At 33.7% G+C, this 26,704-nt stretch overlaps 1 protein-coding gene across 7 annotated transcripts in view; it reads left to right on the forward strand.

Moving 5' to 3' along the window:
- Positions 1-437: 437 nt before the first annotated feature.
- LOC129941912 (tropomodulin) overlaps positions 438-26,704 on the forward strand; it is a 233,501-nt gene continuing 207,234 nt past the window's right edge. For 4 of the 7 annotated variants that reach the window (XR_008780943.1, XR_008780942.1, XR_008780944.1 and 1 more), the window contains exon 1: positions 438-1,497. Coding sequence is in view for 2 of the 7 variants with exons in the window: in XM_056050679.1 (XP_055906654.1) it covers positions 1,234-1,497 (264 nt within the window). In the remaining 5 variants the exon portion in view is untranslated. The remainder of the gene's footprint in view (positions 1,498-26,704) is intronic. The other 3 variants (XM_056050680.1, XR_008780946.1, XR_008780948.1) reach the window with 3 other exon arrangements.

Below are 26,704 nucleotides of genomic sequence, written 5' to 3' on the forward strand. Positions count from 1 at the left end.
AAATCGGAAAAGTGAAAAATAAAATTTAGTATCGGAAAAGTTCAAGCTGAATCTATATAGTTTTTAGAGATCACATCTCATAGAGCATCCGCACAAGTTGTTTAAACAAACCCTCCCTCCCTCCAAAAACACACACACGTACACAACCACAAAAATATTCCACCACTCGCATGGAAATTTGTATGCAGTTGCTTAGAAATAGCCATCAGCCAAAAGATTCGAAAATATACGTTTCTGAGAGCACAATTTTCTAAAGACGAAACAACAACAAACAAACATAGGCCCATTATTTTGAAAAGCAAGACAGTGTGTTTTTTTCGGAACATTCTGTGAATGTGTTAGAATCAAAAACAAAAATATAAAAAAAGAAAAAACAATTTTAAAAATACAAACACCAGAACAAAACACGTACAAAACGCTCAATGTGATCTTGCTGACGAACTGACGAAGATCCTCTCCATCATCGTTATAATCATCCAAGCCGTAGTAGTCGTCATTTTTGCAGCAAAATTACGTGCAATTAGATCGGCGAGTCGCGCGACTAAAATACATATAATATTGTGCTCATAATAATTTTCAATATTAATTTATAATTTTCAAAAACGAATTTTCCATTTAGTGAATGCTTTAATTTGGATTTCCACGACCGACGATCATCATAGACGACCGACGACGTGTTGTGTGTTGAGAATTTTCAGAAATTATAAGCATTTTCAAAAAATATAAAAAGAAGTATAAAAAGTTTCAAAACTTCCCAAAGTGTGTGCGTTTTTGAGAGACTTATTTTTTTTTGAATATTCGTCTCCCAGTTTTTTATTAATAATAATTTTTTGCCCAAGAAAAAATACAAATTTTCATCGTTTTTTAGTCTTTGGAAAATAAATTGTGTTTTATTTAATTCAGTTTTTTAACTGCCAAAGTGTGCCTGGTGCCAGAATACAGAAAAATACGTTTTCTTTTCGAGAAGTTTTGTTCTGTTTTACAGAAATTCAAAATTCATTCAGAAAGTGTGAACCACACGCAGAGTGATATTGAAAGTGAGATTTTTAAGTGTAAGCGGGAAGGAGTACACAAATAACCTCTAAAAAATTGTTTGCATAACCTAAAAATTCAACTTAAAAAAATATCTTCTCTCACTCGAAAGTGTTTTATCAGTTTTTGAATTTTTTTAAATTTAACTTTGTGCGATAACGAATCGTTTGGGAGTTGGATTTTTGAAAAATCTCCACCAATATGGCCGATACTGATGTTTTTGGAGATAATTCCGTTGAGAAAATGTCCACCGAGGACCTAACCGACGAGGGTGCTCCTGCCAAAGAGGATATTACCGAGGAGGAGCCCCCGAAGCAGGTCAAGGAGGAATTGCTCAAGGAGGAAACGGAAGAACTCCAACCGGACAGTTCCGTTCAGGAGATTGTTGATGAGAATGGTGACGTTTACGAGGAAACCACTCAGGTGGCCCGTAAAGTTGTGAAACGTACAATGAAAATCACTGAGGTGAGTTTAGTTTTTAATTCATTTTTATGGGTTTTTTAATATTCATGTTTGTCGAATTTTAATTTATCGTCTTGATCATGGCGGATATGGCAGAGGGATCGCCACTGCGCTCTTTCACCGCGCGCCGCCGTGCGTCGCGTCGTACTATGCCTTCAAACTAAATGTCTTAAAGATTTATTTTTAAATGTGTTTTAATTTTTCATTTCTGCCTCGAGATTGCCGCACCAATAAGCTCAACAGCGCGGTATTTAGGAGCAGAGCAACACAAAACTAAATTAAATAAATACATTTTCGACAGAACAATATTATGTATGTACAATGTACATATATACTCGTAGCAACAAAAGAGCAGATACATTATGTATTTAGATATTTCTTAAGAAATATCATTATAATTTTGTTTATGTATATTTGTTTATATTTTGTTTTTCATTTATGTAATCAAACTGAAAACATAATTTTTTGCTTTTTTTTTGTTGTTGTTGCTCTGGCAAGCAATTTTCTGCATGTTTGACCTGAAAATAAACTAAAGAAAATTTAATTTATTTTGAACAAAATAGATGTTAAATTATTTTAAGTTTCATTTTAAAGTGAAGGCTATTTGTTTCATTTATTGTTCCTGATTTTTGTTTTCATATTTTGTACTTTTATTTATGATCTTTAAAGATAAATCAAAGTCTTTTTTATTATTAATGAAGTTGAAGAATGTGATGTATAGGTTAGGTGCCTATCATCTCAAAACAACACCATCATGTTTAAAAATCAATTTAGAAACATGGAGAAAAACATCCGGTGTAAGAACATACAATATTATATATTTATGTATATTTTTAATAAATATATGCAAACGTATTTTTTGAATGTTGCAACTTGCCGGTTTGTTTTGTGTTGTTTTGGAATACAATTTAAGAATTTAATTATTTATTTCTTAAATGCCCGATAATGCAGACATTAGTTTCAGCTTTAATGTAAACATATTCACCATTTTATGAAATTGTTTAATTTCTCTTTTCCTTATGGATACATTTATTGAAATAATGGTTTTGGTTTATGTTCAAATATTTGATAGGCATTTTTGTTTTGTTTGGATGTTTGGTTCGTTGAAGTCGAATTTATTTACTTTTAAAAATGAGCAAAAATAATCCAATATATAAACAATTGCAAAAAATATTCTGCTCCTTTGGTTCACTAATATGAATTTATAAATGTTGGATGTATTTTTAGTTTATAAACATCTATATAAATGTTTATACAAGTTCAATACTTTTAAAGTTATTTTAATGTCAACTTTTATGTTAATTCCACTTTTAAGTTTAAAACAGTATTCAAAAACAGACTGAACGAAATTATGAAAACTAGAAGAAATCTTCTTTATTATAAAAATTAAACGTTGAAATTATGTGTAAGACACTACATCAGGTGCATTGTTGCAAGCATCAATTCTTTTGAGGTAATTTTCGACCACTTTCTGACACACATATTGGGCTCACGAGTTAAAGGTTTATCTGCAGAAACACCGTGTTTCGCGTTGCCCCACAAATAAGCTGATATCGCCACGACGAGAAATTATGCAGCATGGAAATGTTTCTTGCAATAGAGTCGTATTTGCTCGAGTTGTGTGGCACCGTCTTGTTCAAACCGCATCTTCTCCAAGCCGTATTCTTTAATAGCAGGCAAACAAAAATTGACGAATTTACGGTGACAGTCGTTCCTTCGTCGTTTACAAAGAAGTAAGGTCGAATCACACCCCCTGCGGAACAAAGAGCGCACTAAACAATGATTTATTTTGGATGTAATGGGCTCTCTTCAAAAACTTGACAATTCAAAGAACCTCACCATTTTTATAGTTGGTTTTAACAATTTGTATACGTTGTGCGATAGTTAATCGATCCATTTTCACAATTATCAGACTTTAAGCTGACTTTAACAACTTAGTTTGATAGTTGTCGAATTCTTGCCCTATACTTTTCAAACCGCAAAACCAGTGATTAAACAAATGTTTCAAATCATTAAAACAATTTAAATATAGATTTAGATTAGATTTAGATTGGTTTTATTATTTTTTCAATGATTAAATTCCTAATTTACAAAAACATAAAAGCATGGCATTTTGCCGTCTGCCTAGTTGACAACACACTAGGCAGACGGCAAAATGCCATGCTTTTATGTTTTTGTAAATTAGGAATTTAATCATTGAAAAAATAATAAAACCAATTTAAATATATAAATTATTAAATAAATACAAAGTCAAAAACAAACAGAAATACATATTTATGTATGTACTATTTTGTATTATTTATTAACTAACCAGGAAGAATTGCATGTTATGTTATATTTTAAACAGAGCCTTGGAAGTCTTAACGATATAAGTTAAATATTTAAAATTTGGCTCTGTTCTTCGGTCGAAAAATGTTTCGGAAGATTCGACATCAATAACAAGGCTTTATTTTAATTATTTGTACCAATAGCATGATGGTAAAAAAACATTTAAACATTAGTTTGAATTGTCCAAGCATTGCAGTAGCGTTGTTCTTCATTTAATGCAAGTATATTAGTTTCTTTGAAGAAATCAACTGAATCTGAAGGAAAAAAATAGGTATTATCAGGAAACATTGCTTTTTTTACAGTTGGTTAAGGATGGGAAATCATAAGTGAAAATAACATATAAGATAGGGCCAAGGACAGATCCTTGCGGTACACTAGAACTTATATATAAAGCATTAGATAACGAATTGCTTACAGGAACTCAAACTTTAAATAACTAATTAATGAAACCACATCATCGCGAGAATCAAAATTAGGAAGGTCTATGCAATTAATTCAATTAGTTACTGAAGACTTAATAATATTATTTGTTATAATACTGTTTAAATGATTGCTAAAAGATGAGTCTTCAAGAGTGATAACTTTTTCAAAATAAGACAAAGCAATTGTGATTCCTATTTTCAAAACAGAAACAATTGAATTTTTCTTTTTCATTATTTTTATAATATTCCAAAATAGCTTACGTCTAGTTTTTTCTTCCAAGTTTTGTTTCTGAAAGCACAAAATTAATCATTAATCATTAATTAATAATACGAACATTGATAATTTTGGAGATTATTACCTGCGTACTTGTTTTACTGCAGAACAATAAAATCAATATCTTGGGAAAAACTATTCGTACTTCTTTTTGGATCAAGAATCAAAATTAAATAAAATGCACGATTAAAATAACGCATGAACTTGCTCCTGCAAGAGTCTGTTTTAAAAAGTAGCTATATAACATTTAAAAATATACCTGTGAAATAAGTTTGTTTTCAAAGATATAAATGCCATTTGATTGGTCGAAAAACCTGTGATTCACAAATCCGATGGGAAGGAATCGCGGGACCCACTTTTTTCGACTTCTCTACCATCGTAATATAATGTTTGATCAAAATCTTGAGTTCGAAATTTTTCACGAATGCAAAACTTGCAATATACATAGTATCGCAAGTAAAAACATAAACATATTCTAAAATTGTTCCTTGAATGATCTCAAAATTAAAAAGAGACTGGGATGTGACCCACACTGATAACTTCCCATCCCGTCTGTCGATTTGTCTCGCTTAAAAGTTTGTCTATATGTACTCGTATAAATTTTTACCAAATTTGAGTACTATTTTTTGTAGATTTTATTTTTTATGAAAAACGGACTGTTGGATTTTTATGTAAAAATTACTGAATATTGAAAACAATATTTCCTGTGAAATAAAAAAAAGTTTGAAGTCGAAGTCGAAAGTAAATTTTTACCAAGTTTAAGTATTGTTTTTTTTAGAGTTTTATTTTTTGTAAGAAAAACTGTCAATTTGATTTTTTTCAAAATTTTATCGAATGTTAAAAACAATACTTTTTAAAATATAAAATTAGTTTGAAGCCAATATCTACAATTTTTGAAAAGATATTAAAATCGAAAATCATTTTTTACCAACTTTTGTAAATTTTTTTCGGTTTTTATTTTTTTGTAAAAAAACTGTCAATTCGATTTTCTTTTAAAATTTTACTGAATGTTGACAACAATATTTTTTGAAAGAAAAAAGTAAATTAAAGCCAATGTCTTACTGTTTTGAAAAGATATTTGAGTCGAAAATCAATTTTTACCAACTTTTATTAATTTTTTTTAGGTTTTTATTTTTTGTAAGAAAACTGTCAATTCGATTTTTCTCAACATTTTTCCAGATGTCAAAAACATTATTCTTCGTAAACAAAATTGTTTTGGAGATGAAAACATATTTTAGTCGTAAAATTTTGGAGGTGACAATTTTTTTTTCAGTTTTTATGATTTATAAAAAATCGTTAACCGTATTTTTACCAGATATTAAAACCTTATTCTACTTTGCAAAATAATACTGTTTTTTGTTCGTAACAAAAGTTAAAAATATATTTTTTTTGTATCATGTGACATTTAATAATTTACAATTTAATTGAAGTCTTCTGAAATAATATCTCGATTTGAAATGAGTCGTCTATTCACAATTCGTCTGACTTTCTAGATTAGTAGAACTTCCAATCTACCCTGTTTCAGCCTCTGTGGAATAAAGATTATCTCTCGTGCGCTTTCAAAATATTCGTCGTTCGGATATCTAGAACTCCCTGAAAATTAAGTTGTTGGTCGAAAACATACATAGCTCTCTCAATTTGTCACGAAATTGTCAATTCTGTTGATACGAGCCCATTTTTATAGGCCCTCGTTTGAATAATACTAAACTAAACTTAACTAAACACAAGCCGCTGCAGCATCGTAAAAACTTTCTTTCGAACACCTGAAACTTCTCCATCTAAAAAGTGGTAACGTTGAACCACACTTACTTACTTACTTACTTAAGGTGGCGCTACAGTCCTGTGTGAACTAGGGCCTCACCCAACAAACTTCTCCATCTACCTCGGTCCCTAGCTAGATGTCTCCAGTTTCGCGCTCCAAGTTGGGTGAGGTCACCTTCCACTTGTGCGCGCCACCTGATCCGCGATCTTCCTCTACTGCGCTGTCCTGTGGGTGCGGATTCGAAGACTTTCCGGGCCGGAGCATTGGTTTCCATGCGCTCTACGTGACCCAGCCATCTTAGTCGTTGGACTTTAACTCTTCTTGCTAAGTCTACGTCGCTGTACAGCCCGTACAGTTCGTCGTTCCATCTTCTCCTCCACTCCCCTTCGATGCATACGGGACCGTAGATCACACGAAGAACTTTTCTCTCGAAGCGACCCAAGGTGCTTTCATCCGCTTTTGTCATGGTCCATGCTTCTGCACCGTATAGCAGGACGGGGATGATAAGGGTCTTATATAGCAACACTTTGGTCCCTCGAGAGAGGACATTACTACTCAATTGCTTTCTTAGTCCAAAGAAACAGCGGTTAGCAAGAGTTATTCTGCGTTTGATCTCAGCGCTGGTGTTGTTTTCTGCGTTTACAGCGGTACCTAGGTAGACGAAGTCCTTGACTACCTCAAAGGTACGTCTGTCGATTGTGACGTTTTGACCAAAACGTCGGTGTTGTATGTCCTTTCTAGACGACAGCATGTACTTTGTTTTGCCCTCATTAACCGTTAAACCCATTTTTGCCGCCTCTGCCTCCATACTCACAAAAGCCCCATTGACATCACAATGAGTTCTTCCGATTATGTCAATGTCATCAGCATATGCCAGTAATTGGACAGACTTTTGAAAGATAGTGCCTCTAGTGTTGACGTGTGAGCTCTGCACTATTCTTTCAAGCACGATGTTAAAAAAATCGCATGACAGCGCATCATCTTGTCTAAAACCTTTTTTGACATCAAAAGGTTCTGTTAAGTTGTTTCCAACCTTTATGGAGCAGCGTGAATTCTCCATGGTCATCCTGCACAAACGGACGAGTTTGGCAGGGATGCCAAAACTAGACATGGCTCTATACAGCTCGTCCCTGTAGATGCTGTCATATGCGGCCTTGAAATCGATGAAAAGATGGTGGGTGTCGATTTGGTGCTCTTGAGTTTTTTCCAGGATCTGCCGTAATGTGAATATTTGATCAACTGTGGACTTTCCTGGTCTAAAACCACACTGATAAGGACCTATCAGGTTGTTGACGATGGGCTTTAGACGTTCACATATTATGGCAGAGAAGATTTTATAGGCGATGTTAAGTAGACTTATTCCTCTATAGTTGGTGCAGTTTAGAGGGTCTCCTTCTTTCAGGATCGGGCAAACAATACTGAGGTTTCATTCATCGGGCATGCTCCTAACCAACTTATCTCCAGCTGCTTTAAAGAGCTCGGCATTCAAGCCATCTGCTCCAGCGGCTTAATTAGACTTCAACTTAGATATGGCAATCTTTACTTCGTCTAAGTCGGGAGGACGGGATTGTTGGCTTTCGTCGTCTATATCGAATGGGTCATCCTGCCTGACAGCGGGATTCAGTTCTTCGTCGCCGTTATACAGTCTGCAGAAGTGGTCCTTCCATATCCTCAGCATTGACTGCGGTTCCACTATGATGTTTCCACTTTCGTCTTTGCAGCCTTCGGTTCTAGGTTTATGTACCTGTGAATTTCGTTTCACCTGTTCATAAAACTTTCGAACCTCATTCCTGCTTTTATACCTCTCAACATCTTCTACCGCACGCTTCTCATGACCTCTCTTTTTCCTTCTGAAAAGTCGGCGTTCCTCTCGCCTCTTCTCGTCCTTTTATGCAGCGCCGCTTTGCGTGCCTGTTGTTTCTGGGGGTTCCTTGTTGGTGGCTGTTTGAAACCCAGCACATCAAAGGCGGCTTCTCTGATTGCATCTTGGCAATGTTGCCACTGGTTTTCGATACATTGTGTTGGCGGCAGAGAACTTCGAGAAAGGTTACTTGTCACTCGGTCGGAAAAGGATTTGGCGATCTCTGGCGATTGTAGCCGTTCGACGTTGTATCTTTCCCCAGCACCTCCCTGTTTTGCCTCTGGAAATCCGAAGTGCTACCCTGGCTACAACGAGGTAGTGGTCCGAGTCGATGTTAGCTCCTCGGAAAGTTCGTACATCCATAATGCTGGAAGCGTGTCTGGCGTCGATCGCAATATGGTCAATCTGGTTGACGGTAGATTGATCTGGAGAAATCCAAGTTCCTTTGTGGATGTTGAGGTGTGGAAAACGCGTACTGGCCCAGGACTATTTTGATATCGTAGCTAGGGCACTGCTCATATGTTTTGTCTAAGAGCTCGAAGAACATATCTTTGGTGTTGTCGTCTTTCTCTTCTGTGGGGGCGTGCGCGCATATCAGGCTAATGTTGCCGAATTTAGCCTTGATGCGTATGGTCATGAGGCGCTCATTGATGCACCTATAGCTCAAGACTTCTTGCCTAAGTCTGGCTCCAATGACGAATCCGCATCCAAATAAGCGCTGTTGGTTTTCGTGGTAGCAGTCACCATAGTAAATATCGCAGTTTTTCATCCTCTTTTTGCCCGGCCCATCCCATCGTATTTCCTGGATGGCGGTGATATCTGCTTTATATCGTTCTAGGGCCTCCGCTAATTCTTCGGCCGCACGTGGTCTGTTGAGGGACCTAACATTCCACGTGCATATCCGAAGTTCGTTGTCCTTTATTCGTTTGCGTTGGTTGTCAACAGTAAATCCGTCCGTATCCGAGGCTTGTTGGTGCTTCGCAACTTTGAAAGCTTTTACGTGGCCAGGAAGTCACCCCGACGCACAACCTCCAACCTGGAGGGCCAGATCCTAAGTATAACTGCAAGGATGGGGAGCCGGATAAAACCGCTCCTTACAGGCCTGGGCTCCGAATAAGTCGAAGAAGCCCTATAAGGTGTTCACTAAGTAGTTCAACCTTACTGGAACTGTAGACGGAATTCCTCCGCTGCCGTCTGGATAAGGAGAGGTGCCTTAGTGGAAACACCTCTACCCACCTCTCTCGTTTGCTGCCCCCAACAACTTTCCACTGGGGTTGGAACCCAATCTCCAGTTGAGGTACTAGGCACCCGATGTTCACCACGTGGAGGTGAGAGTAGGAGTTGATAGACAGAGGTTGGTTTTAAGAAAAAACCTATGGACGCTTGTGTCCTCTTGAATGCACATGTCTACCATTTGAACATCGTTGAACCACACAAGACAGTAATAAACGATCACCGGCCGTATGAGGGCCATGTTGCCAATCACCTTTACTCTGGAGCCAAGCCGACTGTTATAGAATAGTCTTTTCGACAGACTAAAGGCTCCTTTGTCCCTGGTCCAAGCAGTATATATATGTCTGTCAAAATATAAACAGTGATTTAACCAGAAATCGAAGTATTTCAATACACTTTTACCCTTAAATTGCTGCTCTTAAAGATCAACATTGAACATCTTGCGCCAATTCTTGCACGTATTCCTCGTAGCACTAGCCAACAAAGTCCGAAATAGAATTGTCTCCCACTTCTTGACGTTTTTTTTTTCAGTTTTCAACCGTCGCAATGACGCTGAATCTTGTCGCACTGACGCTGCAAGAGAATACTAATAACCTCAACATTTCTAGCCGGTATTACAACACACGGTATTTAAAAAAAAAACGCCTAATGCAAATCGGCTCAAAACCTTAATTTTAAAATTTGAAGTCAATGGAACCAAGAAATTTTGAGCTAAGAAAATTGTGTATTCTAAGAAAATTGCTTTGACGAGTTAATTTTTTGTTGGTGTAGATTTTGCTTTTCCGGAAGAAAATATTAAGTTCTAAGCTTTTAGGCTGAACTTTTCTTCAGAAATACAATTTTTAATATATCAATGAAAAGATAAAAATTCATAATTTAATTTCATGTACATACATATATTTGTTTTTATTGGGTTTCTAATTCAATCGTTAATCATAATGTATCACCAAAAACTCAATGTATTTCCCCGTTGGCCTTCGCAAACTTTTTTTTAATCAATGTTCACCTCAAATACATATTTTTACTTTTTTTTCAGCACCATAAACATCTCAAAACCATCCCTACCCGCCCCCTTAACCTTCACAACAATCACTCCTCCGGAATCTAAAATGTAATAACACATAGCAATTTATTGGTCTATTTGCAGACCAAATGAAACAAATAATTGAAAATGTTTGCACAAAGAAACATTTGTTCAACTTCAAATCTATAAAATAGCTTCAACTTTGTAACAAATAAAAGTTGAATCGTGTCGGTCATATGAACAAGTTTTGTTCGACAAGAAAATTAAATGTAATTATAATCAATCTTCTCCATTAACTTTCCATAGCGTCTGATTGTTTGACTCCTCTCGAAACGTCCGTTTTTTCGTTTTCGTTTCTGAGAAACCAACGAGATTTAAATGCATAAACTCCTCCGCACTTTTTCACATTGAGTTATTTTGATGTGGGAATGCGTTTTGCTTTTATGGCTGCAACTTTGAAACAAAACAAAAAATCCATTAAAATCAAGTTTTAACTCAAAATGGTGTGTAGCTAAATGTTTTTAAATTGCTTGTCTATTTTTAAAGTCTTAAGACTGCTCGGAGTTGAAGAACTCTTAAGTGTTTTTTTAACGAATCGCTTTTGAGTATATCAAATGATGCGTTGCATTTTGTAAGGGATATGCATGCAAAATGTCATCTAGCTAATACTTCTATTATCTTAAGTTCCGAATTGAAAGTGACACATTAAAAGCTTATAACCCTCAAAATTGTTTCTAAAAATAAACAAAGATATATATTTCAATTGAATTGCAGGTCGCACCTCAATTCGCCTCAAGGCACCTATAAATTTTCATGGGCAATAAAAGATACTCTCAGATTCAATTTTACCATTTTACCATCGCAACAGGAACAATAAGGCGTTCTTCTACATCGCGGGAATTTAATTTTATATTTTTACCATAAAAACACAAATTCCATCCACTGCGTGTTTGGAAAAAGCCTATGGAAGTTGTGGTAGGAACGCGTCGTCGCGGATGAAACAGGGAGGACTTTTGCTTATCGAACAGAAGCACGTTTATGGTGACATAGAATATACCTATTGAGATATCTTTTCAAACTCACAGCAGCTTCGCCTCGCCTAGCCTCGAAAACACAGGACACTTAACCGAAGATAAACATTTTGAATTCCCGCAGATGCCTGTTTTAGAATGTTTTTTGTTTCTGTTGTCTTCTATTTCTGTGTCTAAATTGTGACTCCAAGATTTATATTAAGATCTTTTGTGCGTGTCTGATGTTGTATTTTTCGATTTATATACCTTATGATAACATATATAGACGGAGACACCTTTTATACCACCTGCCTTGCCTATGCATATGCCTATAGGCTAGTATAAGAAGAGTTTTGTGTTTGTGGCACGTTTTTAGCAGGCTATAGACAACAATTTAACATTGTTTGCAGATAGAGTATTAAGATACAGAACAGAGATATTATTATAGCCCTAATCTGTTTGCACTTAAGCACTTTGATTTATATTTAAAGATGCGGATGTTTTACGATTTCCGGGTTTATTTTTTTTTCACCTATGAACTTACATACACCAAAATGATCTCAAAACGATTTCAAGAAGTGGATATAAAATTTCACATTAAAATATTTTGTATATTTATATATGAAAAAGAGTATCAAAATCTTATATTCAGTATTTTCGTTTACATTATTTGAACATATTTTTGAAACGCTTTGCTCTCTGAAATATGCAAAAATATATAAATTTCATTGAAAGCTTTTTAAGAGAGTAAATATTTGAAGGATTTGTGAAATGCCATTTGGTGGGTAAAAGCTTGGTGTTTGTCTAGTTATCGAGGATATAGAAATATGATGTTCTTAAAAATATGTTAAGTACTTAGAAACGAAAACATGCATAAAAATACATTTAGGAAGCTCGCTCTTTGGTGGCCAATATTTTGTTGATAGAGTATGAGATTTATACATCACTTTAAATCTTTAAACTATGGTCTCATACCAGAAATATCGATAAGAATAAAAAAGATGGTATTTCTGTCATTTACTTTAACACTGTTTACTAATTGGAGTTCTTGCATTACATTTTAAAAACCATTTTCATTTGCGAAATATACATCAATACTTTTAAACATTTTTTTTGTGAGAAAATTGGATGCATGTACCTGAATCCTTAGAAGTTCACTTACAAAACTGCACCGGAAATTATATATTTTTTTTAATAAGTTTAATTATTGTCATTTAAGGAACTTCATAAGAGTATGTAACCAACAATAAAGCTTAAGCTGTTTTTTTTTCGAAATAATCATTAATTTAAATCAATTTAATCCCTTGACTTTAGATTTTGTAACAAACATTGTGATTGGGATTTATTTTAAATACAAAAAGTTGCTGAAATGTAACTGACGCACACTCTTCCCATCCGTACCCGTCTGTTGAATTTTCTAAAACTTCAAAGCTTTCTATGTTTCCTCATAATACTTGAGTCGCAAACCCTTTCTTTTAAGTTTTTTTGTTAGTGTAGGTTTTTGTATTTTGTGAAAAAAATGAACTATTGGATCACACGAAATTGCTCTATTATCCAAGGAGTTTGTCTAAAATTGTACCTATAGTTTACAACTTAAAAATATTTTCACAAAATAAATTGTTTTCAATAATTTAAATACCGTTTGATTTCTCAAAAATCCATTTATTTTTGAAGGATGTTTTTTTTTTTTAAATCAATAAAGCGTTTTATTTCAATTAATTTTAATACCTTACTTACTTATCCGGCTCACAATCCATTAAAGGTCTCAGCCTGAGATACTGCAGTCTTCCATCGTGAACGATGCACTCTCTAGTCACCGACACCAAGCTCTCTGGGATCCGCATTCACTTGGTCCTTGTACCGTATGTTCGGTCTTCCTTAGCGTCTTGAACCTGGGGGCTGGGCTGAGAAGACTTTCTTGGCTTGAGCGTTGTCGTCCATTCGCCATTGTGATTGTCTTTTCTTGGCCTTCTGGACTACATCCACATCTTGGTACAGCTCATACAGTTCTCGGTTGTATCTTCTTCTCCATTCGCCATCTCGCATACGGGACCAAAAATCCGTCGAAGAATTTTTCTTTCGAAAGTGCCCAGTATCATTTCCCCTTTTTTACTTATCGTCCAGCACTCGGCTCCATAGAGTAACACTGGTAAGGTCAGAGTTTTGTATAGCAGACACTTTGTCTTTTGCGTTAGAAGTTTTGAGTCCAGTTGTTTGGCCAAACCGAAGCAGCAGCGGTTCACTAGGGTAATTCTTCTTCGGATCTCCACAAGAGTGTCGTTCGTGGGATTGATGTTTGTTCCAAGGTAGGTGAATTTCTTACTACCTCGAAATTGCTGCTACCAACAGTGACGTTTTGTCTCAGGCGGTGGACAGATGTTGCTTTGTTTGTTGATAACATGTACTTTGTTTTGTCCTCATTCACTTCAAGGCCTGTTCTTCAATCTCTGTGAAGGCCACAAGCACAGCTCTCTTGGATCGACCGATTATGTCTATGTCGTCAGCATAGCCTAGGAGCTGGGTGGATTTGTTGAAAATAGTGCCCTCCGTGGACTATGTTGAAGAAGTCACATGACAACGCATCTCCTTGTCTAAGCCCTGGCAAGTTTGGAATAACTCGGATGAGCTGTTACCCATTTACACACTGCACTGCGTATTGTTTAGCGTCATGCGGCACAGCTGGATCAGTTTGTTCGGGATCCCGAATTTAGAAAGTGCTATCGGATGACGGTGGATGCTATCATAAGCAGGTTTAAAGTCGATGAAAAGATGATAGGATTCGACTTGAAATTCGTTGGTCTTTTCCTCGGTGCCTGCCTCGGTGTGAATATTTGGTCTATCGTCGTTTTGCCTGGCCTTAAGCCACACTGGTAAGTGCCGATATTTGTGTTGCAGAAAGGTTTAAGACGCTCACATAGTACGTTGGATAAGATTTTATACGCAACATTAAGCAGGAATATGCCACTGTAGTTTTGCATAGCATCGGGTTGCCTTTTTTGTAGATTGGGCATATGGAGCTTATCGACCAGTCAGTGGGTATGCATTCTTCCTCCCACACTTTGGCAATGACCGTTGTCGTTCCGGGTCTGATTACCATAAGAGGGGGTTCATTATCCGAGGCTGGTATCCCTCTCATAACTTTCAAGTTTTTCACTGGCATATTGATACAGTCAAGCCTATATTTTTCATCACTTTACATACTAAGTCATAGAGGGCATCTTTTACTACTTTTTTGTCATTTATCTGATGGCTTAAATTCAGGTTAAAATCACAATAGTCTGCAAGCTCCATTAGTTTCTCATACCAAAGTCCCTTCTTCTGGATCGTATACAATGCTATTACTATTGGAAATCTTCGGTGTGTTGATCGGTATCTGGAAACATCTTTTTATATAAAATCTCAAAAAACTTCTCAACCGTTTCAAACATCATACATACATACATACATCATTACAGATTCCGCAACTGCGCTGAAAACCTTGTATTTAACACGGTGTGAAATTAAGTTGTTTCCGAAGCATTTCTTCCAATTCGCGCTAATAGCAATTTAATCTTTTATAAGTTTATCTTTTAAATGATTTCCCATGTTTAGATTGTTGGTTATAATAACAACAAGATATTTGTAGGCTCTCACAATTTCGATCAGTTCACTGTAGTACTTACACTGCTCATTCCTGGACATTCTGACGACCCCTTTTTAAAGACCATCACTTTGGATTTGTTTAAATTGACCGTCAAATTCCACAACCTGGTGTATTCACTAAGCCGATTGATCATTAATTGCAATGTTTGCAGGTGAATATGAAAAAAGCAAAACATCATCAGCAAATAAGAAAGCTTTGATCGCCATTCCCGCAAACCCTATCCCACCAGGTGAACTGTCAATAAGATCGTCGATAAACAAAGCAAAAGGATTTGGGCTTAGGGGGCATCCTTGCTTTAATCCCATTAAGGTTTCAAACCATTCCGACATTTCATCGCAGTTCCATACTGTAGCTTGATTTCCATCATAAAGGTTTTCCAAGACTCTGCCAAACTTTGATGTCATTCCGGTATTATGTAGTTTGTAAAACAACGCTCTTCTATCGATTGTTTCGAAGGTTGCCTTAAAGTCAACGAAAAATACGTATAACTTCTTTTTTTGTTCTAGAAAAGTTCCAGCAATGCTTCTTAAGATAAAGATGTTATCACTCGTGGAATAACCACTTCGAAAACCTGCCTGAAATTCCTTAAGTTTCGAGTTAAGATTCATGCAATCACATAGTCAATTGTTCAAAACTAACACAAAGATTTTGTATACGCCATTGAGAAAGGATATTCCGCCGTAATTTTTTGGATCTGGAATTTTTGTGAATAGGGAACAAAATTGACTCCTTAAACTACTGTGGTATATATAAAAACTCTACCGTGATTCCGGTGCTTTTCTATCTTTAAGTTTATTTATTGTTAGACGTGCCTCCTCATCCGTAAAAGGCGCATTCAGAATACCGTCAAATGTAAACGGTTTTGCATATAAAAAGGCTAGAGCAACCAAAACTGGATTTAAAAGCTTCTGAAGTGCTCTCGCAGTAAGGGTATCGAAAGGTTATTGCTGATTTGGAGACTTTCACCTTCCAACATTCTTTTGCGTCTCTGCAGCATACCAATTTTAGGGCAGTAGTTTCATAGTACCTAATTTTTTTTTTGCAGATTTTCTTGTAGAAATTGTTTGCTTCAATGTATTGCTTTTTCAGAACTGGATAATTACATTTTCGGAATATCCTTAGCTACCCAAATGATTTCTTTCTAGCCTTTTCACACTCCGTATCATACCACTTCTTCTTCGTTTTCACTCTTGCAGTATGTGATTGTCTACAAACCGGATATGAAATTTGAATTAAGTGCTCAATATCCCCTACACAAAGCTTCGATCCCTCATAAAGATTTTAATGTAAGTTCTGCCGATACTCTGATGCCCTATTTTCCTTCCAAATCAGTTTATGGGGTAGATTAAGTTTCCTTGACGAATCCCGTGGTATGACATGAAGGTTGAAACACACTGCGATGAGCATGTGATCAGAAAAAGGCACACTTAAAACCTCAAGGTCATGAATAATTGACATCCATTTGCCTCTTGCTAGACAGAAGTCCATAACTGAAGAACCCTGCTGCCCCACAAATGTAAATTCGACATTTTTATCAGAATCACTTACGACATTCAAGATATGAAGTCCAAATGAGTCCTCTTATTTTTGTTCAGTTATGTTCCACGAAAAAGCTGAAGCATTTAAGGACTTAGCCTATACATAAATAAAATTAGTCGTTTGGCGTTTAAGAACTCATAACCTAATTAATTTACCGTTGTTGATACTAATTCTAATGAGTTTATGACCTTCAGCTCGATTAAAAACACAATAAAAATTGAATATCAAATAAAACCTTTATAGAATAAAAACATTTGTCATCCTTAATACAATTAATTATTTGTTAAAATTCTAATTAAAACATACGTTTTATTACAGAAATTGTCTCTTAAAACACAAGTCACTCATTACCATTTGATATTTATCAACTTTTTTCACAAAATACCATCTATATGGTGTTCGCCAAATGTTTTTGAAGACCAAGCCAATCCAAATATTTACATTTACAACATACTCGTACATATGCACTGTGTACATAAAAATGCATACGTAACGTAGTATAACAATCTCGTTAGAGCTGTTTATTTTCATGAAATTTAATTATTTTATCGCCTTGACCATAAAGACTGAATTTTTATTATAAATATTCATTGCATGTATGAAAATTTGATTGCCACTCTCTGACAAAATAAATGCATCATCAAAAATGAAAAATGATGAACAAAAAATACATAAAACCAAAAGAAAGAAAAACAACCCCTTAATAAGTTTTGCCACTATTTTCGATCGTGTATGTCCGTTCATCGAAATAGTACGTAATAAAAATAAAAATAAAAATTAAAATGTAGCCTAAAATAAAACTTTAACATATTCAAATAAAGTTACGGCCCTGACTTTGACTTTGGGATGCAAAAATTTTATATTTATTTTTAACTATTATTATTATTAAATAAAAACAAATAAAATCTGCGAATGATAATGAGCTTGAGCAAAGCCAGATAGGTGCCTATAGTACTCGTTAAAATTTACATTTCACGCTTTAATTGAACATTTTACGGTTTTGTGCGTTCTACACGAAAGGTATAATTAATTGATTGTGCTTGAATGTTCCATTGACTTTTATGTGCGTAAGCATCAAGGATACAGATAGACGCTTTCTCCTCCAACAATCGACCACGAAATATTTTATTCATCAACGCCGTCGACAACCCTCAAAGAAGTGAAGATGGCCCGATGAAAAGAACACTTTGATGGTAAATTTAATTTCAATTTGTGCGCTTTCGAAAAGACACGATTACGTTATTATTGTTTAATCGATATCGATGTCGGAAGTTCTGTATAAGTTTGAAAATCGATTTAGGAGTTTTCCTTTTAAAGAACTTTTATGGTAACTTAGGATATTACACATGTTTATGCATAAATAATAACCAACAATCACGCATTTACTTTTTGGGCCAAGTTAGGAATTTTTTAGACCGCTTTCAACATAAAACTGGAAAAAAGTTCATGATTGCTTTGAGGCTTAATTGTATTATTTATCCATGGATAAACTTTATATAGGTGCGAGAGATACAAATTAATATTTCAACACGATTTCGTGATTAATGAAATATAATGTTATAAAAACACAATTTCCTCTCTGGAAACGTGCGTCTTTTGACCACACCGGAAATTGTCTCTTATGATGGTCCGTTTATAGTGCTACGGTAGGCGTCTGTCAGTGCAAAAGGTGTGACTTAGTTATATAACTTTATGATGGCTGTTTATTAAACGTCAAGGCAATCAGAACTTTAAATATACAAATTGTGTTGGTATTATTTATGAGGTATTAATTAAGGGCAAAATCATCATGCCCTGAGAGAACTATTAACGCATGACAGATAGTGAACTTGACATCTTTAATACAAAGCAAACAAATCTTTAGACTAAATAGATCCATATGTTTCAAATATCTTTCTAACGTAGGTACTTTGAAGACCATGCATGATTGAAAATGACTTTCTTTTCAAAAATAACCTAAATTATATTCATATTTTAGAAGAATTACAAATGATTTGTTTCCATTGTAGATTTAAAAGTTGTGCATTCTCTGTATTTAATTTTATTTTTAAAAACAAAAAATATCTTGAAAGAATGCAGTCAAACAAAAACAAAAAAAACACAAAACTACATATAATTGATCAAAACTGTGTCGACAGATCTTTTAAAATACAACGAACTATAAATAAATGCTGTTTAAAATAAAATGTCTGTCAAAGCATCATTTAAAATTCAATGTTCAACAAACAGAACAAAAATAAAAACTGTCTTCAAAATTGAATTTTTTGAGTAAACATTAAAATGTAGTTCACGGATTAACAACCAAATAATATTTCAGTGTAAAATATAAATAAAAAAAAAAAAAAACAATAAAATCAAAAATGGTTTATTGTATACAAAAGTTGTAACAGCCACGTGCATTTAATTAAACAGCACATGTCAAAGTTTTGATTAAATTAATGAAATAACGATTACGAGTAAAAATTGATTTTCCTGCATACAGAAAGCTTTTGAGCGTTATCATTCTTAACAATTTTGTAATTAATATTTTGTACATTTGTTTCCATTTAAAAATTCATTACTGTGTGAAATATCAATAGCTCAGAAGAATTATACTAAAAAGGCTAAGATTTAGTTATTTATATTCATAGCACTTCCTAAAAAGTGCACTAATTTTTCGGGGAAGCAACTCACGTTTAGAGGGGTTTGGGTCACTTTAAGCAAATTTCTTGAAAGTTGTATATTTTCTGAAAAACGTTGAGTTGTAAACACAGAAGCTCATGTAAATGAACACAAACAAAAAAAATATGTTCTTACAGTAAAAAGATTTTTAGAAACCATTTGAATAATCAATATCACTGTTAACTTCCCATTAAAAGTTATTGTAATCGGTCCGATTTTTCGAATTGAAAATTAAGACATTTCTATACGTTTCAAGGTCCAAAGAAATTAAACCAAACATTTTTAAAGAGATGTCCGTGTGTAATACCCATGTAGCATATTTAATTTTATGTCGTGTCCACTCATAAAACTGCATCACCTCTTCGAAGGTTGGCAATATGTTGTCTTTTAATTCACCAATATTACCAAATAAAGGTCACTTCCAAGTATTTCGAGTGCGTTCCATTCTCTTGATGACACAACACAAATAATCTTTTTCTATAACAACTCAGAATGAAATCAATAATATAATAATCGGATGTATTTATTAAGAGTTCAAAATTAATTTTTTTTCTTATATTCAAAACCGAACAAACGAAGTAACTAAAAGAAGTGATACGAGTAAGTGTCTCTTTTAGTTGTTACTCGAAAAGAATGAATATTTATTTAATTTTCTTCTACGTTTGAATTAAGAAAATTAAATATGGCCGATGGGCGCCTTTTCTTCTTCATTAGAATTTAGAAAATTTAAATTAAATATGGCCGATGGGCGCGCGATTAAAAATTTATTCAAATAAATAATAATTTCCAATAAGTACCTAGAATAATAACTAGTAATATTATTTAGTTTTCGAAAGGTTTTACCAAACAATCAGGCCTCACTTCTAGTGAAATCTGATAAAAATAAGTGGAGCAAAAGATGTGAGATTTTAAGGCAAAATTGAGCTTTTGTTCAAAACTTAAACAACAATCTGGAGGCACTTAGGGTTTCTTTTATAAGCTTTTGGTTAATATCTAAGGGCTTCTCCAAAATCTTTCATATCGAATGACTTAGCCAAATTTTCTTTGATAATTCTTTTTTCATATTTGTTATTTGTAAAAATCAGTATGTCGTCTACGTAAATAGCGACGAAAGTTTTATCTGTGCTAATTGTCTTGTAATAAATACACGGATCGGTTTTTGATTGTTTAAGTCCAATCATCTTTAAAGTTTCATACAATTTCTTATTCCAAACTCTGCTAGCTTGTTTGAGACCGTACGGTGATTTCTTGAGTTTACATTCTTTATTTTGAACATTATCAAAACCTTCAGGGATAATCATGTAAATTTCTTCGTTAAGTTCACTTTGCAGGACAGCAGTCACAATATAGATTTAATCGATATCCAAACTTAAAAGTACCCTTATGGACGTGTACCTTAGGACGGAAAAAAATAAAAATAAAGACACTATTTTCCCGTTCATCGCTTTTTTCCAATCAGACATAATTATGTTCGCTCTTCATTGCCTCAGCGACTGTCTTTGGATCTTCATCATTGTTGCTGGCCACTTACGATAGATAACCGTATCTTTCAGGTGGATTTCTTATTCTGGTAGATTGTCTTATTCCTTTCTCAGATATGATTAGTTCTGAAGATTCTTCAACAATGAAATCATCTTGAGCATCCAAGAAACTGTTTTCACTTGCCTTTTGGTCACTTATTTCGATTGGTACTTCATTGCTTGCATTTACTGATGGAATTTCGTCTTCTTTTCTCACTGAAACATATCCTGTAAAAATATCACAATAAGATGTATCGTTTGTCTCACCTTCTTTTAGATTTGCTCATGGAAAACTGCGTCTTTACTTATTGTGACTTTATTTTTCTTGCAGTATCCGATCAAAATTTCCTCTTTTCCTTTAGTATCGAGTTTCTTCCGCTTTTCTTTTGGAATGTGAATAACTGCTTTACAGCCGAAAACTTTAAGACTCACTCACTCTTCTTCCACTCCAGATTTCTTCAGATGTTTTTTTGTTGTACCTTTGCAAGGTGTTCTGTTCGTAAAATAAACTGCCGTATTTGCAGCTCCAGCCCAAAAACGTTTGTGTAAACCAGACTCGATGCGAATCGCCTTTTCTATTATGGTTTTATTCATTCTTTCTGCCAACCTGTTTTGTTTTGGAGAATATAGAACCGTTCTTTGATGTTGAACGCCTGCATCTGCTAGAATCTTCTTCATCTTAAAATTGAAATATTCTTGAAAAATTTTCTGAAGAGAATCCCAAATCTCCTTAGCGCTTTTGCAATGTCTTATATGAGGATAAATGGATCTCTCAACAAGCAATATAAGCTCCGATTTTGCGTGTAAGAGCTTCGTTGCATCCTTCTCTGTCTCATTACCATCAGAAACAGCCTTCCAAATTCCTTTCATTTGGAAATAAGCTTCAACGGAAAATTTCTAGTCTTCAAAGTTTTCGCTTCCCCTAAGCTTTTCAATACTGAATTTCGTTTCAGACATCTTTTCCCAAGACAAATTTCCTTATTATTTTGTATTTAGATAGTGATAAGGATGTTTTAAGATTTTGAACAGTAATAATATTTATTTCGAATACTTGATAACTTTGATACTTTGAATATTTGATAACAATAAAATAAACTAAGTATTTAAAACAAAAGTATCGAATCTCAACTTTCAACAGGTACCAATGGGGTCTTATCAGTGGTGGCCTGCCCCTTTTTAACTGGAAATCTTTTTTGAAGGATTCTCAACAACCTTTTAAATGAGTCTCTTACAATGAATATAGGACGAAGTGTCCTAAGTCAAAGATTTTTTGTTCACCAAACTTTTTCGATGTTTAGGCTTGTTTTAGAATAAAGAGATACTCTTTCTGATGTTTATCATATTGAGCTCGTTAAGATCTCTTCTAGAAAAGTTACAAGCATTATCAAAAACAAATAAATATAATACAAAAAAAGTCTTCTAACTCCCAATTCAGTGAAAAGTTCAACTTTGGACATTTATAACATTTTTTTAAAGATAATTGTTTTTTTTTTTAACTGTTCAAACATCATTTTCTAAAAAAAAAACACACTTCTCGTTGTATTTTGATAGAAATTACACAAAATAGAAAATATCAAGACGATTGTATTTTTTTTCCGACACGACTTAATCTTTAATCTTTTTAATCTAACAAAGCACTAAAAAATGCTCTCACCTAAAAAATGTTTCATTGTTTTTTATCTAATGCAGGATTTAAGGTGTACAAAACACATTTTGCCACACTTTCAACACTCATATTTGAGGGTGCTTTATAATATACATATAATCAAAGGTTTTTATCAAAATTCAGCTACTTCACATGCCCATTTATCAAGAAATGGAAATAATCCCTTGATATGATTTTTCTATGAAAATTAAATTCAGTTTTAAACTATCCCAGAACTTTCTCCTCTTATTCCTTTAGTTCACGTTATGATTCAAAATTTACTATTTGTGGTCTGCAAAATGTCGATTTCTTGTAAAATTTATACGAAATTCTATCACAACCTCTCACATAAAGCTAAAATATTTTCGTAGGATCCTAGGATAGATGTGAAAAATAATAAATTTTAGATAATTAGAACTGTTAACAGACTTTTCAATCTCGGTACTATGATTTTGGAGACCGTAAAATTGGCAAAGTGCCTCAATGATGATGATTTTCCAAAACAAATGAAAGAATTTTACGCTTCAGCACTATAGCAGATACCAACTGTAAAGTTCGGACCATGTTATCTAGTTCTGATTTTTATTTTTTGTAGAAGTTAACCGAAATCAGAAATGAGATTCATAACTTCCCATTAGTGCAAAGAAGAATTCAGAATTGTTTTTGTAATAATTTTTATTGATAACTTCAAAATGTATGGAACTATTATTAAAGTTAAAGCCATAAATAGAGATATTCTAATCGTTAATCCTTTCGTTATTTTTATAAAAAAAACTGTCTATTATATTTTATATAAAAAAATCAGCAAATATCTTGTTTGACTCGAATTAATTTTCGAAGTCAAAGCCTTTAACTGTTCTCATTTTATTTATTTATATATTTTGAGGGTTATTTAGGCCCAGTTGGTGATTCGTGTCATAAATCTTGTTAATAGCTATAAGTCACCCATTTATTTATGTTGCACTCAAAAATATATATGGAACTTGGGAATACAACAGCTTTGAAATACATTTAAGTTTTCTTTGAATTATGCTCTATGACAACATTTTAAAATCTTTAATTCAAAATTCAATTCTGAAACTGGGAAATTAGGTTATAAAATGTTTAAATTAAAAAAAAAGCTCCTACTTCTTATGGAGTGGAAAATCATTGTACTGTGACTTGATTAAAGGAATTTAGCTTCCACATTGGTAAAAATCATTCAAGCATTGCAAATCGCTTAAAAGTTTACAAATAAATGCATTTTTCGGTTTCGAAAAACTTCTGCATCAAGCCTTTTTTAGATTACAGTACATTTCCAAACCAAGCTAAATAGTAACCACACTGAAACTGAATTTAAAAATTAAGGTCAGTCATTAGCTGTGATAAGATTTGGAAAGAATGCTTTTGCAAAAAAACTCTCTTTGAGTTTTAAAATATCAAATGATTTTTATCGAAATTTTTTAAGTTATTTTCAAGTCTAGTAGTGATGAGTTTTTTTTTAATACTTCAAATTTATTTAATGTACTAATTTAAAAATAACTATGATGCTTCTGTTTGCATTTTAATATACTTTCGCTTTGCGCTAAAACAATATTTAAAATTTCTTTTGTTAACTGAAACCATTTCTAAGAAGATAGGTTATCAAATGAAAGAAAATATCAATTTTTCTTGTGCATTTAGCAAAGAATTAAAACTTGAAGAATCTTCAAGCCATCGTCAAGCATATCCTGAATTTCGAAATTTTTTGTACGTAGTTTAAATGAAATGCGTTAAAAACTAGAAACGCCAAAAAATCGAAAATCGCCTGTTATATATATGTCACTGCACCCACCGTCCCTCGGGACTAGATTCGAGGACTTTCCGGAATAGAGCGTTGATTGTCAATCCCTTTACATGATCCAGATATCTAAGTCTTTGGATTTTTATTCGTTTAACCAAGTCAGTGTCACTGTATAGCCCGCAGAGTTTGTCCTTGAATCTTTTCCTCCACTCTCTATTTATGAAGATGGGCCCAAAAATCTCAGGAATAATTTCTCTCAAAGCGTCCTACGACACTCTCATCTTGCTTTTAAAATTCTTCTTTTGATTTCAGCACTGGTGTCGTTGTCTGAATTTTTAAGCAGAAAAAGTACCTGCCTCAAGACGTCGCGTCGTCGCTCAATGTCCTTTTTTTGATGATAGCATGCACTTGATCTTGCCCTCAAATACCACTGAATCCATATAATTCACTTTCGTCACAATGCTTACAATCGTGTTACTGACATCACGCTTTGATCTTCCAATTATGTCAACATCATTTACGTATCCGAGTAATTGGATGGAATTTTTGAAGATTGTCCCTCTAGTTTTGACGGTTGAGTTTTGCACCGTTCTTTCCATAACGATTTTGAAAAAGTAGCATGACAGTACATCGCCTTGTCTATAACCTTTTTTGAGATCAAATGTATCGATGAGATCTTCTCCGAATCTGATAAAACAGCCTGCTTTCTCCATTGTCATCGTGCTGCACAAGCGGATAAGTTTGATAGGTATGCCAGACTAGACTAGACTCAATTGTCTTTTTGTACAGACCCATTTAAAGACATTTTGTGCTTAGTTTTGAATCTTACGTCTAACAACCTAGAAGTGAACACGATGGAAAATTAAAATAAATCATAGCCTTTTTAAGGAGCATTGATTTTTTTTTTGAATTTATAACTGAGGTTAAAAAGAATTGAAAACCCTTTTTAAATAATGCAATCAAAATTACTATATTTGTTATATAAGAGAAAATCTTAAAAAGGAATAGACTTATTTGTTGAAAATTGAGAAAGTGGTTAAACCAATCTCTCTAAAAATTATTGAGATTTAAAAATTGCTCATAATGTTTGTTAATTCATGAGAAATAATAACCAAAATACGTCCAGAGGTTTTGAAAGTTAAAGTATGTTTTTTGAAGGAAATTATCTACCTGGTCATTTATATTTGTTCTCAAAAACTGATGATTTTTGTTTCCAGGTACCAACAAATCTCACGGGGGGACATAAATTAAGATGTAAAGTGTTCGTTATTAAATTTCTGAAAATATTTTTAGCAAACAAATAAAAATAATACATATTTAATAATCATGTACTTTATTTCAATTTAATTCTATTTCAGGATATTAGACTGTAATAGATTCATTATTTAGGTATTTTTGTTTTTAAAATGTATCCATTCACGGTTTTATTTTACCAGAGTGGAATTAAATATTTCTTTAGAAATTTTAAATAAGGAAAATTAAATTGATATCAATGTTTTCACATATTTTTTGTGGAAACAAATATTGATTCAAAAATTATTAAGTGTGTTTTTTTATCGTCTCATGTTCACAATAGAAGTCGGCTACAAAGTAAATTCAACATGCAATAAATATTTAATTCTCTAAAACAAAGGATTTGTAATATTATTAAAACAAACTCAGTTTTAAAAAATTTGTTACAAAAAACATTTGAATGGAAAGTGCAATTAATTATGTCTTGCGTATCTAATATTAAATTTCAATAAATCTAAAATATGTTTTTCTATCTTTGCATTTCACACGCTTCAAAATTCAAATTAGGAAAATTATTCAAAATATCATCTAAACCATTAATCCAAACAAATTATATTTAATAGTATTTTGAAGCTTCGTTCGTAACATCTTTATTTTAATCTGAATTGATTTTGTATACGAAATTCTAACAAAAAATATAAATGTATTAATTTTCATTCATTCTCGGAAAGGAACCCACTTCCCCCAACCTTGCCTGAATTTTAAATGTTCTCAATACCTTAAGCCAAATCCATTTACATTAATCTTGCATCAGATATTGTTGTTTCCAAATAACGCGGAATAAAGTGCTCCTCAACAACTTAAGCTATTTTCGTGGCACAGGGCGTATGAGTAACTTTTTTTTTCTGAGTTCGAACGCAGAAAGAGATGAAATACATTGTAAATGGTGAACGCAATTCAGCAGACTTCTTGGCAAGGGAATTCAAACAATATTCAAAGTCTTATTTTGTGTTTTCCGGCTTTACATTTAATGTCATAAGGAGACATATATCCCGATTAAATTAAGACCAAAAAATGATTAAATCCTCTTTAGCCGGGTTCGCCCTTGCATAAATCAAATGCCACACGCAATACTATAGATGCAACGAAATCTTAAATAGTCTTCCCTCAAATTTTGTGTATTTTGCGGGGCCGGACGATTTGAGGATAGGGTTGTTGTTGCTGTTTTGTGTTCGTTGTGTCGGCCATCATTAGATCAATTTCGTCTTAAAGTGAATTTTTGTGTAGAACCAT

The sequence above is a fragment of the Eupeodes corollae genome, chromosome 1, assembly GCF_945859685.1.
Source record: "Eupeodes corollae chromosome 1, idEupCoro1.1, whole genome shotgun sequence".
Classification (NCBI taxonomy): Eukaryota; Metazoa; Arthropoda; class Insecta; order Diptera; family Syrphidae; genus Eupeodes; species Eupeodes corollae.